This window comes from Trichoderma evansii (genome assembly GCF_050947405.1).
Source record: "Trichoderma evansii strain SZMC 28006 chromosome Unknown GGI43scaffold_2, whole genome shotgun sequence".
NCBI classification, from domain to species: Eukaryota; Fungi; Ascomycota; class Sordariomycetes; order Hypocreales; family Hypocreaceae; genus Trichoderma; species Trichoderma evansii.
Window position 1 is genome coordinate 2,442,739 of NW_028145204.1, and position 14,560 is coordinate 2,457,298.

The following is a 14,560-nucleotide window of genomic DNA, read 5'->3' on the forward strand; positions in this document are numbered from 1 at the left end:
TATCAACTTCATTGCATATTCTCCGCTACTTGGACATGTTTTAGTTCCAGCATACACTCTTCACCAATTCCAATACATTTACAAAGAATGTAATACTAATTACATTACAATAAGCATGCTCCCCCCCCTTTTCAGCACACGTTTTATTAAGATTTCCCTAGTGCCGGCTGTCAACCCGGCATCTACCAATAAGCCTTGCTATTCGTAATGTAGACTTTGCTCAAACTAATCAGCACAAGCTTCTAAGAGAGAAATCACGAGACTACTGAATACACTCAAAGGGGGAAAAGACGGCGGCCTGTGGCGTTGGGATGCCTCGTTCTCAAGAGACCTGATTGGAAAGGGGGGAGGGTTAACAGGGGACGTTGCTTTCACATTTTTTTCCTCCAAGTAGTACAACTCAAACCTAACTTTCTACAAATCCCTTGAATAAGACAAGATGAGGACTTGGTTCCTCTTTTTAATACTTGATTAGGTAAAGAATCTTATATGAATGGAAATATCCGACTCAGCACTATCGCCGGCGCACTATTCTGCACGCTTTACACAATTCGGTAGCCCTTCTTTCCCTCCCTATCCCCCCCATTCTTTCAATTGGGGAAAGGAAAGAGGAAGCAAAAGAAAAGATCAACACCTTCAAAATCTAAATCTCGAATGCCAAGCACGCCATCATAAGTAAAGCTTCACAAATCGTAGAGTAACGCGTGTGCAGCGAGGAGCTAACCAATCCTAGAAATAGCCAGCCGAATCATGATTCCGCAATTAACCTACGCAAGGGCACCGGGCACCAACACATGGTCAAAGATGCAATCGGAGGGAACAAGATGAAAATAAAGAGAAGAGAGAAAGGAAAAGCAAGAGAAAGGAAAAGGCTCCAATGTCAGACAAAGCGCAGTCTTGTAAGTCAGCTATCCAAGTAGCCTACCAATTCATCTTCTTTTGTCTTGTTTCTTTACGGGCGTTTCTCGAAGAAAAGACAAGGGGACGCGCAACGATGAATCTGCACTATTAAGTAAATGCCACAAATTAAACGCACGCCACGACAACACCCTGACTGCCATAAGGCCCTGCTGCTCGGGCATGCTAACAACAGCTAATCGCCGTGGCGGCGCCCATCTTTTGCCCCAACCCACAAGGCTGGAGAGGTTTAGAGGGAAACGCCATGCCAGGTCAATGCAGTCGGCGCATGATCTTCTACCACTCAAAAGAGCCGTAGGCTCGATGGCGCTGCCAACTAACGTCAGCGCTGCCGAGGGGGCGTCCAATCAAAGAGTGGAGGGCCGCTGACACGAGGCAAGAGGAGGCAGAGTCGGCCAAATCGGCAGGGCGAAAGAGAGGAACATCTGTGCTGTTTCGCTTGGTGAATAGCTACCCAGAGTGGTGTCCCATCCACTGAAGGGTCTGTGCAAGGGTCCTACTTGTAAACACCAACGAACGATGAAGAGAGTACCAGACACCAGATGTCGATTTGCTGGTGCGTAACTTCATACATACCTGGCTAGCGCAGCCTCTCGATTGAATCTCGGTATGAGCAATAAGATTGTAAGCTCAGTCTATCGTACGTAGTTTATTGGGAGGGGGGAGATTCCGTCGACCAGCTTAGCCCCGGTTCATCCATTCGTACTTGTACTAGGACTGCTACTAGCACCTGTCTGCGGTCCGGACCCCGGTAAGGGTGTGACACAGCAATTTGCGCGCACATCCCCATCCACCGACTATCGCCAGGTGAGATCTTTCGAGAAGATCAACAGAAGGGATTTGCACTGACGCAGTTTTAAGCAGCCTGTATCGACCGAATATAGGCCGTGGGTTGTTATCAATGTTTTGTGAGCTGTTGCCTGTGCTGCAGAAAGCCCCTTTTGAACCGCCGAGGATACAACACTGACAGCTAGAGCGGTGAATGTTATACTCCATAAGACGCTGTAGAACATTGAGTCACAATGCCCAGTGCCGCCTGCTAGCTAGCTTAGGTCCGAGAAACGCGATTTGAAGGCTATTTCAAAGAATTTCTGGGAGAGATCGAAATGTTACGGCCTGTTGATCTGAGAACAACAACTGTTACATCCCAAAGTGATATCTGTCAGGTAAACAGATTCGCGAGTCAGGCTGGAGCTGAAGCAGCTGATTTCAGGTGGCGAATAGACAAATGGTCAACCTGGACGGAGTACCGGTAGCCAGATCCATTGACTGCAGCAAAATAGCTGGACCCATGGGCGCCCTCCTTTGCTGCTGCTGCTGCTGTCTTCTGATGCAGAAGAGTATTCTAATCCTAGCTCCTCGGACAGTGCGGTAGTAGTACCTTGTAAAGCGCATGTTCCATCCAGATTGTCGACTGCTCGTCAGTCGATGCAATGCTTCTGACGCACTTTCTGTCCCCTATCCTTGTAGGCTGTAAGACCGAGTTGGCTAATACTAATAGGATAATGGGTTTGCAACTGAGAGGGGAAGAGATGCCCCCAAGCAACCGATGCAAAAGATAATCGGAAAATTTTCCGATCAATCATTGCTACTTCGTACATACAAAGTGGTCATCAACCTCTAGCTCGATTCACGAACCGACTCACGATCCCATAGTCTATAATGTGAAACGTCGGCCTTGCCGTCCTCTGCAGTGCCATGCAAGATGGCGCCAGCAGCTGGCAGGTGTTTGCACATACCGTAGACTGGAGCAGCCAAGATTACCTAACCTGAACCGTGAATCTCCGATGCAGCATGTTGGCATTATGGCTCCTCAGCAGTATGCTTGCGGGGACTCAAAACGGCAAGCCTCGTATGTCTCGGAACTGCCATCGTTGACCCTGGTGCTGCTGAAGGCTTCTTCGCTTAGCTTGGAAGCCACTAGCTCTGCTAGAAATAGTACTCGTAGTAAGCAAATGCTACTGGCATAACGAGCACCAAGTAGCCACCCAGCCAGATGCAAAGCGCAGAGTAGTACTCCAAGTGTGCCCGCAACAATGTTTCATCAGTCGGGGTGAAAGTGTTTGCGTCGCCAGCGTGAAATTCCCATGCGAATTCCCATGCGCTCTGCGGATGACTAACAACGGCAGACCAACGTCGTCTTGCTCAAAACAGTCGAGTCCAGTCGCGGGAGCTAGTGACGCACAGACAAGTTGCCACCACGCAAATGAGCTGCCCAAGCTACTTGGCAGAGAATGCTACTTGTAAGCTTTGGGGCAAGCCAATATTATCGCTATTCCGTACGAGTATACAGTGAGACGGGCGGAGGCAGTGGCTTGGTCAAGGCTCCCAAGGCTCGGCCAATTGGGCTGGTTGACTCGTTGCAAATATGCATGTACGTGCGCGTGCCTGTCCTCTGCGTTTGGTAAGATGAACGGCAGCCCTCTGTAGCTACACGTAGGCAGTCCAACATGTAGATGCCCGATGTGATGATCATGGTGGTTGGGGAAATCTCGTCGGTGCCGTATTTGTACTCGTACAAGGCAATCATCTATGTCATGTATTATGGAGTATTCTCCGTAATAAAGGGTACCATGGGCGACCTGTCCAGCATGAATCCACCACATGCTACGGCGCATCTCAACCGAGAGAGTGGACCCCAGAAATGGTGGTCCAAGGTTTAGACAAGGCAGCGGAAATCGGCCGGGGCTCGACCGCTAATCAGTGATCGAAGAGTACTTGTAGATGAAATCCGCCGGGATCCGAGCGTAGGTACCAACAACAACAATCTCCCCTTTCCTCGTCCCTTAACCCTGGCATTGCAGTACCGCAGCGTTGGGTGCGAAATATCAAAACTTTCCAGGGGCAAAAGCCATCCGCTGCTGTCAGCCCGCTTGGCAAATCGACACTTCTCGCAGAGCACCGGTACAACTGCTGGCACCAAGCAGCCCTAGGAGCAGCAGGAACCGGGCGACCCTGGGGGCTGTGGGCGGTGGCTGACATTGGTCTTCTCTCTTTGCACATGACAGGCGCCGAGCAGAGAGCAAGAATGCTACCTAGAAGTATAATAATACGAGCAAGTTGCACATTCTTGTACCCGTAGTCCTAGCACAGTGTACGTGCTCTACGCAATTAGTCTCCCTTGCCGTTAACTTTTGCGCACATGCAATTGGGGCTGCCCCCTTTGATGCGGCTTCTGGGCTCCTTTCGTATCCATCTCATACAGTAATACAGGCAAGATCGGGGCCAGAGAGGCCATGGCGGCCAGTCCAGCCAACCTTCACTTGTAGCTGCCGTCTAGGATTGGCAGGCAAGCAGAAAGTTGAAACAGTGGAAAGGAAATTCATGCATGGAGGGTTTTAGCTGCCGAAAACTTGCAGTCCAAGGCATGGGCGAAGCAAGCTAGGACGAGTGGGGCCCGTCCTGATCTCCTTTCGCCTCACCAAAACCTGTCCATTCGTTGATCGACCCAAAGAGGAATCACTGTGCTACGTCTGCACAGCCTAGACGGAACGTACCGCTGCTAGCGAGAGAGGGAATCAACATGGCGGAGATGTTCCCATGGCATCCTCAGCAAGAAGTATACTTTGTCCAACCTGCATTCATTCGCTCAGCTCATCGAGTAGGTTGTCCGTTTCTACCGCGGAGCGCAGGCGTTATTTCCTAGAAAGTTCGATACGCACTCGGCAGCCGCATCAAGGGCTCAGGAACGCGGGTGGCTTGCGACAACGCAAGGGGAGGCCGACCTGAAAGAAATGAGAACTGGGGCAAAGACACTGCTAATTTTCTGCCGTCTTTTGGAGCTTCGAGAAGACGTTGGCGAAGAGCTCACCTAGTATATTTCGTTAGCAAAGGCTACAAAGCATTGGCAGCAGCATCAGCTCATAAGACATCAAATGTTTCTTCGCACTGATGATGGTAGCAGTACCTTGGTACGGAAGCAGTGTTTGGAGAGTTTGGAGAGGAGCTGGGCGATACGTGGACTTCGATGGAGATGGCCGTGGTGGGTCCTGTCGTTGCTCCCATGTCAGCGAAGAAACTGGTAGCACTACTCCATACTCCATAGTACATGCTCCCAGGTATTTGTAGTACTGGTACTCCGCAGTATCAGGTAGGTAAGTTTAGTACAGTATAGTTTAAGGTAGGTAGGTACAATAAGCATAGGTAGTGGCTCGCTCAACTTTGGTGGCTAGAAGTAATTTCTCGGATAGAATTCAGTAGTCGTGCCTTAGTATTCAGCTGCTGAGATTTTCTTCTTCCTCTGTACCACAAGGGCGATGTCAATCCACTTCCTCCGTTGATGCCAAGTTGCAAGTTGGCTGGGAGGATTCCTTAGGCTAGTGCTTGCCTGGAACCTGTATCTCGTTAATTTTTGGGGCATCGACAAGGTTGTTTTGTACCAGGGAGGTAGAAGGTGAGGTAGTAATACCTATGCACCTCTAGCGCCTAATATAGACATCTATTGCCGTGCACCGTAAGCCTACCTCTTCACCTACCAACTATGTACATCGCGGGCAGGTAGACAACGACATGAAATTCTCCTTCAACTGCCAAGAGCGCCATGTAAGGCAATGTGCGAATTTCAGCCTCCAAATGTGTAGACAATGTGTGCGCTATTATAACCCACGTTGGTTACTGCTCTTGCATCTGCGCGCTATGTACGGCAATCTGGAAGTGCCGCCAGCCTGTGAGCATCAATTAAGTTTGTTACCCTGACGCCCATCTCCCGATATCTTCTTTTTCATCATCGCCGTCAGCTTTTCCCCCTTTTCTCCCCTTCCCTTTCTCTCTTCTTCCTCCCATGTTGCACCGTCATGGCTGGTCACGAGGAGAAGCATCTCCACAGCTTTTCAAACTACATTTGGGTCTTCTCCAGTTCCAGATCACGATTGCACAAAATACTAGCCATTGCCTTCGATAGAGATGACTTCTCCAAAACCTCTAAGAGGGGGTTAAGCAAACTAGCACCCGTACCATGTGCGCTAGACAAGGGTAGTCCCAGGGCAAAGTGCCCACCATCGGGGAGAGCATGAGTGCCGTCTCTTTTTGCTATTTCCCCAAGCCGCGGTATCATCGACGCTTTGGCGTCTCAGTTTGCCTGACAGGAAAATTTCAGTTGTTTTTGCTGGGCGTATACATGTAAGAGCAGGTCCACCGTCTGATGGACGACAGATGCCAACGCATTGCGTTTATCAAACCATCCGGAGAGACTGGTGCTATTTGAGCAAAGTTGTGTGAAGTGGATACCTATACCAGATACTGTAGAATCACGCTCTGGCCAGTCTTTTGCGGTCTACAGTATCTAGCGACGATGGAGAATCTTACGGGGCACTACGAATGTATTTGATAGAGAGACCCATCTTTGCTGTTGAACGGACGCATGGAATCCTCTTGGCCCGCGGCACGGCATTCTCACGCACTCTTACTCCAGCAACCTTGCTCACGGATGTGATAGGCGCCTCTCCCGTGCCAGACTAGGTGGACATGCATGCGGCGCTGATACGAGTACATTGCGTGTAGTAGATGATTGTTATATGCCGTCCAGATGAGTGAATAATTCCAAACATGTCCTTGGTACCCCATACAAGCCATGCAGTATATCATTAGCATCGGTGCTTACTTGGACGCAAAAATGCTTCGTCTTCGTGGGCGTCTCTGCTGCCCGAGCGACGACAGGTACTCGTACTAGCAGCGCCGGCAGAAAGCCTACCGCCAGTTGGCCAGCATCGCCCGCCATCCGTACCGGTACCTTGCCCCAGGCCGCGACCTGGTGGTTGCGAATGGCCTCGCTAACTCGAGCTCACAGCTTTTCGCAGACCAGGATGGAGAGAGGTGGATGGCAGGGATTGAACGCCATGTGGGACCCCCATGCTAGGCATCCCTGGCCAATCTGCTAGCGTTTCCACCCAGAACTCGCCGTGAGAGAGCCCTACCCACGGCCGAGATCAGCGATGCCAGAGCCCAGGCGCCAGACAGACAACTGCCAGGCCCAAGGGGACCCCCGAATGATCCACCGCCGGTCGCCAATCCCAGGCCCATCCATGCCATGCCATGGACCTGGATGTCTCTAGTTGAGTGAATGCTGCAGATGTCTCTCTGTCTCGTCGCCCGTTGTCAAAGGTTAACTTGAGTTTTTGTGCTGTAGTCGCCGAGTTCTTGTTTGCCGTCCCCGGGCGATTCACAAGGCAGTGCGTGCAGCTGCAGTCAAGTCCTAGCAACGAACTGTCAAGAAAAACAAAAAACAAAAAAGAGGCAGAAAGAATGCTTCTCGCACATGCTTCCGTACAGCTCAATGTTTGGAAAGCCACCTGTCAGTGTGGACAACTCTAATACAGCGCTAGTGCTTGGATGTATGGGCTCGTTGTGCTCGACAGGCACTAAATCTAAGCGGCACCGCGCGACGAAGCTCAATCAAATCTTTTCGTCCCTTCCAAAGCCAAAGTGGCATTTCCCGTCCCTCCTCTGGCTGTCGAGTCGAATCCATGTAGTCGTAGCCGCAGCCGTACTCGAAGCTGCAGTCGGTACCTGGTACGGCCGTGCAGGTACTGCGTGCTCCATCCTCTTTCGTCTTGATAAACCCCCCCTCCCTCTGCCAGTGTCCGCCTGACTACCGTATGGTACACTTCGCTCGTCTGCCAGCACCGTTGGCCACTTTCGCCCTGCTGCCAGTTCTGCCGTGCTCAACGGTGGTCAGGCGCTGTCTCTGGCTTTGTGCTGCTGCGAATGACGAGCTGAGCCGCCTCTGCTGTGCGTATCGGATACCTGGGACAAAGCTGCGCGCTCGTACATGCGCCTTGTCTGGCGCTGCCTCGGGCTCTGCTTGTTAGTGCTGCACAAGCTGGCGTCAGGTTGTCGCAGTACCGCAGACGCACGTATCAGGTACCCTTCGTCCCCCATCAGGCTCTCCTCAGCACAAGTACCCTTGTACCTTTTTCCTCCCAGCCCACCACCCCCCAAGCCCACGGTAACTCTAATCCGCTTCGCCTGGCTCTCTGCTTGTCTTGCCTCTCTCTCTTCTTTCGCCCTCATTCTCCAAAACACCCTCCTCGTCCCTTTCTCCTCTCCCACCTCGTGCCGGCCTGTCGCTGAAGCGATTTCGTTCCCTCGCAGGCTTTTTCTTCAACGCGCGGGTGCCTTTTTTTCTTTCCTGTTTCGATTCTCGATTCAGCTTGGAAATTTTGGTTCCAGGCCTTCTCGCATCCTGAGCCAGGCTATCCGCCCTCGTGTTTCGCCGCACATCCACTGCTTCACCATAGCAATTTCTGCTAGTCGCCCTTTTCCTCTTCCTTTTTTTTTTTTACGACCTCGACGACACATCGATTTTCTTCATTTCCGAGCGCCCCATTGACATTCGCTCAGCATCTCGTTGCCGACCATCATCGAACCCTCGAGTTTCGCAGCCCATCCTTGCACCGGCTCTGCATGCCCGACCTGGTCAACCAACCTTCATTGTTTACCACCCGCCGAGACTCTTGCATTTGAAGCGAATCGCCACAACCACACGTCTGCAGGCTGCGACACAGACCACGCCCATTTCGGGTTTCGAGTTCGAGCGCATATGCTATCTGAAGACCCCTATCAAGTGCAAGTGCAGCAAACGTTTTTGCTCAGGTGCATTTCCTGCGAAGCTCTTTATAGACGGGCTGGGAGGTTGCTAGGCATATTGTAGCATCCACCGCGGCGGCCACTTGCTTTCTGATAAACCTTTTTGGCTGGCCCGTCCGCTACTCTATCCGCCAAACTTCTTTTCTCCTGCGTGCACCGCGTCTACCTGCGAAGCTTAAAACGCCAACCTTTCGAGCTTCTTTTCGATTTAGCCCACATCGCGGGATTCTGCCTTTTTTGCGCTCGTCGATATACCAACTCGTTTCTATAAAACTTTGGAGGGCGTAACTGGCGCAAACTCGCGGCCATGGCCGCCAATATGCAGCATATGGCTGGGGCAGGCCAGATGATGCCTCAACAGCTGCGAAAGCCTACGGCTAGCCAGCTGCAGCAGGCTGTTTATCAGAATATTCAACAAAACACACCGCCATTAAATGGCATGACTTGGCAATCAAATTTCTCTGTTAATGAGCGAATGGGAAAGACATTGGATTTGTACGTACTAACCCCATAGTTTAGTTTTCCCCTAGACTCCACCTACAACTCTTTACATTTTTTGTGTTTTTTGTGAACTCTAACTGATGTGGTGGCAGAATTACCAATATAACTCTTGCCATGGGCACTCTTGACTACAGCCGAGCAACAGATTTTGGATGTCAGTTCGAACGAGAAGTGTTTCATAAATCACCAACCAAAGTACGTCTCAGCTACTCCTACTTTCTTTCCCCTTCTTGCGGGTTTAAAAGTTCACGAAGCTAATCTATTGAATTTAGGAAGCGTACGATCAAGCCATGGCAAATAAGACCATGGATTTTTTCAAGAAACGACAGGCCAACGAACCTGGCCTTCAGAACACCCTCAACGCCAACGCCCAGGCTCAAGCACATGCCCAGGCTCAAGCACAAGCGCTCATGTTGCAGGCCCAGATGGGCCGTGGCCAGACTCCCCAGCAGGGATTTCAGCACATGCCACATCCCATGCAAGCCACTCAGATGCCCCAGCAGCAACAGCAACAGCAACAATCGCTGTTTCAACAGCAGCAGCAGCAACAGCAGCAGCTTGCCATGGGTATGGCTAACCAAGCCGGCCGCGGTATAGGGCCTAACCCACAAGCGATGGGCATGGCTGGCGGTCCCAATAGAAACATGTTCCCCAACGAGGTGGCGAGATTGGCTCAGGCTGATAAGAACAAAGTTATGGAACTTGCAACCAAGATGATGGCTCAAGCTACGGAGCAGCAAAAGGCTAGCACACGACTCCACTTGCAATCAAGGCTCACAGCTCAGCAGCTTGCTGAACTCCAGACACAGGGGAGAGATCCTCTTGTTTGGTGGTACCAGAATCAAGCATTTCAAGCCCTTAAGCAGTCTTCAACAATGCATCGATTCCAGCCACCTGGTCCAGCAAACCCAAACAATCCTCAAGCCACCATGATGCAGCAACAACAGAGCCAGAATTCTCTACAGCAGCAGAGGCAAAACATGATAAACGCCGCCCAACCTCCTGGCGCAGGCCATGATTTCCCTCCGTTCAACCCAAGCATGGAGAGCATCAAGGATCAGCAGGTGGCCGGCCTGATGGCTCAAAAGGCGGGCCAAGTTGTCGTACCAGCGAGCAATGGCAATGGAAGAAATGTTACTCCTCAGCCTGGGAACCAGAACATTTCCAATCAGCAGATGCAGAATCAAACACCTCGTACTGCTCAGCAGCAGCAACAACAGCAACAGCAGGCTAAGTTGAACCAAGCCGCTCAGCAGTCTCAAGCTCTACAAGCACAGGCGCAGATGCAGCTGCAGAACCAACAGCAAATGACGGGAAATATGGCTACATCGCAGAGCCCAGCCATGAATACCCTAAACACTCCCGTATCAAGACCAGGCGTTATGAACCCCATGGCCCCGCAGGGTATGGCCCCGCCGTTTGGCGACCAGCGATTTCACCAGGGAATTCAACGACCTAACAATCCTGCTTTCAACGCTATGCTCACTAACATGACCCCAGAACAAAGGCAAGCGATCAACGGTCTTCCTCCGGATAAGCTCAACGAAGTCATGCGTCGATGGCAAAACCAGCGCCAGGAGATGGCAAACATGAATGCGAATCCGATGATGCAGCAACAAATGGCCAATCGACCTCAGAATCAGTTTAACCCGGCCGGAAACATGGCCCCCGGTCCTCAGAACATGCAGCAAGTGAATGCTCCTGGTGCAAGCAACCAACAACAGGGAATGCCAATGGGCCGCATGCCAGCCCAGGGCGCCCAGCTTCAGTTTTTGATGGACTCGATGGATTTGCCTCCCAGCATAATAAATCAAATCAACGGCCTGCCTGCAGAAGTCAAGAAATGGAGAGATTTGAAGGTGTGGATCGGCCAAAACAATACGCTTCCACCAAATGTTCGTGGCCAGCTGGCTGCTTTCCAACAGAAGCAATTTCAAGTGCTTATGCAAAGGCGGGCTGCCGGTGTGCCCCAGCAACCTGGACAGGCTCTCAACATGAATCCTGCGATGCCAATGCAAGTGGCAAATCAACAGCCTGGAATACAGCGACAGATGGGCCAAATACCACCACAGTTGCTTCAAGTATCGCCTCAAGAGATGATGCATATTCGAAGCCAGAAACCTGGGCTGGTTAATGTTCCTGATGACCAGCTTCGAGCGATGATTCTCTCGATGAAGAGGAGCAGTTGGCAGCAACAGCAGCAACAACAACAGCTGAGGGCCCAGCAGTTGCAGGCCCAGAACCAGCAGCTGCAAGCTGCTGCCGCAAATAATATGGCTGGCGCCCAGGGCCCTCAAAACCCCATGCAGATGCAGCAGGCTCAACCTAATCTCACACCTCAACAAACCCAGGCGCAGACGATGCCCAATGCCATGAGCCAGACTGCCTCGATGCAAGCAGCCAACCAGAAGCAGCAACCGAACGCGAGCCAGGCACGCAATAATCAACCTCAACCTGCGAAAAATCTTAAACGCCCTAACCCTGATGACGGTGCCGATGCTGCTGGCATGAAGGCTTCCATATCTGCTGCACGACAACCGCCAGCGCCTGCGGCAGCAGCAGCGCAACCAACTCAACAGCCAGTTCAAAGGCCAGGGGCGAAATTCCCGCCTCAGCTCACACCTCAACAAGAGGCACAATTGAATCCCGAACAAAGAGCTAGGTATGAACAGATTTTGAGGATGCAGGGCAAGGCACCGGCTACGGGTGCTACAGGAGCAGTACCCTCAGAGTCTCTTATGCGCCTTAAGATGATTGGGCAAGAAGAGCAAAAGCTGTTCGCTCAAGAATCTACTCCGGACATTCCAATGAGCCCTGAAGAGTATGCAGAAACCGCGGCGAAGCTCAAACGAATTGTATTGGACATGGGCAAGGTTGGCCGTGGACTAAGCAAGTGGTACTCCCTCACTCAAGATGACGCGCGTGCCAAAATGTTCTTTAGAACTGTAAGTGGACGGAAACACCATGAAATATTTAATTCCAACATGCTAACTTGACTATAGCGATTGCGTCTTATTAAACAACATGTGGACGGCGAAAAGATGGAGACAGTCAAGGATGCCTTTAGCATCCGCTCTTCTGAACTGGATCAGGCTCGCGCTATGCTTGAGAGCATGGCAAAGGATCTGGCTGCCAGTGTAGCGGGCGTCCGACACATGAAGCCTGGCAGCCAGGCTCAAGCTCAACCGTTATCTCAGCAGCAGGCACAGCAAAAGAATCAGCTAGCGCAGCCAGCTCCTCTGAATGCCGCTAATCTAGAAAAGAACGCGCAGGCGATGAACAAGTTGAACCAGCAGCAGAAGCAGGCCAATAAAGCAGGCCAAGTGCCGCCTCCTGCACCAACAACTACTCAGCCGCCCTTCCCATTCGGAGCAGCAACTTCACCTGATGGTAACCCTACTTATATGAGCAAACCTAAAGAAATCAATTTGCAGCTGCCGCCTGCTCGAAAGAAGCAAAAGCTCGCAAATTCTGGCCCCTCTTCTCAAGTAGCCACTCCCTCGCCACAGATCTCAAAGAATGCGTCTCCCGACATTCAACGCCCGCAAGGCCCGCCGAAGCCTGTATACCTCTGCACGGAGCCCGACTGCGACCAGTCTATTTCTGGATTCCCTACTAAACAAGCTCTCCAACATCATATCGATGAAGAGCATACTAAGCCCAAGGCCGACCCGTACAAGTTTGTGGGAGAGTCTCTTGCAGAGGCACTGGGCCTAGAACTAGATGGCACCATCAAAAAGGAGCAGAAGCTTGCCGAGGGGGCACAAGCCATGAGTTTGTCTACCTCAAAACAAGGTCAATCTTCCGGAAACCTTGTCGGTACGCCCATGTCCGTGGACGGTACTGGCATGAAGCGATCGGCCAGCACCGCGAGCAAGGCCCAAGACGTGAAAGCCGGCATCAAATTGGACGCAGCTGCCAAGGCTGGCGACGGGAAGCAGGTTAATGGCGCTGCAATGCTCGTCACTGCAACGGACCCATGGGCCAACTCGACTATTGACCCTCAGACACTCTTACAGAACTTGGGTTTTGAAAATGGGCTACCGAATATCGTCAACGAGGCCAACATGTACAGATCTTTCACGCCAAAGGATACCCCAGAGTCTAGCAAGGACGGCGCGAGCGAGCCTAACAGCGACATCTCTGAAGGTGCTGCGCTCGACATTGATATGAACTGGCATACCCTTGATAATGACGTTCTAATGGATTTCACCAACGCCTGCATTAACGGGGAGATGGACTCGAAGGAAAATCTAAAAGCTGCGGTGGCTAACATCGATCCAACCCTTCTTTTGGCCGGGCCGCCAGGCGTTCCGGACTGGGATGAAATCCAAGTCGATTTTACAAAACCGTTTGAACTCGACATGAGTCTCTACTCTCTCGATGTTACTAGCGACTTGTAAAGAGAAATCTTTTTTTAACAGAATCAAATTTTTGCTCTTTTTAGCGAAAAGCGAGTTTGGACTTGGAGTAATGGTTGAGAGCATGCTGCTACAAAAGCTGCTACAAAAAAGCTCTCTTTTTTTTCTTCTCGTACTTTGCTCGCTTGGTCTTTTTCGTACTTGTTTCTCTGTTTCGGTTGATTTGCTTGTTTGGAGCCCAGGACAGGACCCAGGATATATACCCAGCATTACGTCATATCTGATATAACAGTGGTTGTTTATTGGACAACAGAAGGAGGAGGGAGAAGCTGAGTCAAAAAACTAAAACAAAATTTATGGGATGAGACTGTTGGAAGAAGAGTCTGGTTGGCGTTATGGCTAAGAATGGCAGCAATGGATGCTATTGCACAGAACTTTGTTTTCTCTTTCTTCACTGTTGATGGTTTCATTTTACTATCTGTCTTTTTGTCACGGCCGTTTTCTTTTTCGTTTTCATCCTCCTTCACATGATGAAGCAGAGGTGATTTCAATGTATGGGCGGGTAATATATTGATTCAAATGACGGATTCGAGTCTAATTTGGAGTAAATGGAAGTCTACAAGAACTGTACCTTATTTGTTGTAACGTATATCCGTTTCAATGCTTTTTATGTAGCGCGGGCTTGGTATGCAGAGGCATCATCAGGATGACCTTGAGGAAAAGAAAAATAGCATCTATTTTATTACATCTCTTTTTGCCATGCTTTGACGTGTCTACGTAGTAAAGATGATTATTTCATTATTGTATACTGAAAGCTTCAAAGTTGAGGTCTGGTTACGTAAGAATAGCAGTGTCTCTGAGTGTGATTTGCATGTGACGAGATCTGATGCCGATGAATTTTAGGATCAGATCAATGGAGCTCGGTTTGGGTGCAGTTGGTTTTTTCCCCTCCCCTTTTAGCGTAAAACAACTTGGGGTCGCCGCCACGCCAAAGAAGCAATGAAGCTCCCCACATTCTTCTACGCGTGGTCGAATTCAACACTATTCCCTTTTTGGATTAGCAGAGGGATCCCGACGACACGGGTTTTTCATTGACGGGAAGAAGACGCGGCGTCCCTGCCAAGAGCTAGTCTGCATAGGGCAAGGCTCGTAGAATAACAAAGTAGAAAAGCTAGTACGGGGTACTCCGTGCAGTA

At 50.8% G+C, this 14,560-nt stretch overlaps 1 protein-coding gene across 1 annotated transcript; it reads left to right on the forward strand.

The window, feature by feature from the left end:
- Positions 1–8,527: 8,527 nt before the first annotated feature.
- On the forward strand, positions 8,528–13,594 carry GGI43DRAFT_165590 (uncharacterized protein). Its single transcript, XM_083199612.1, has 4 exons — positions 8,528–8,997; positions 9,096–9,198; positions 9,276–11,948; positions 12,006–13,594. The coding sequence occupies exons 1-4, from the start codon at positions 8,810–8,812 to the stop codon at positions 13,404–13,406; spliced, it is 4,365 nt and encodes a 1,454-aa protein (XP_083065309.1). The 5' UTR covers positions 8,528–8,809; the 3' UTR covers positions 13,407–13,594.
- Positions 13,595–14,560: the final 966 nt, after the last annotated feature.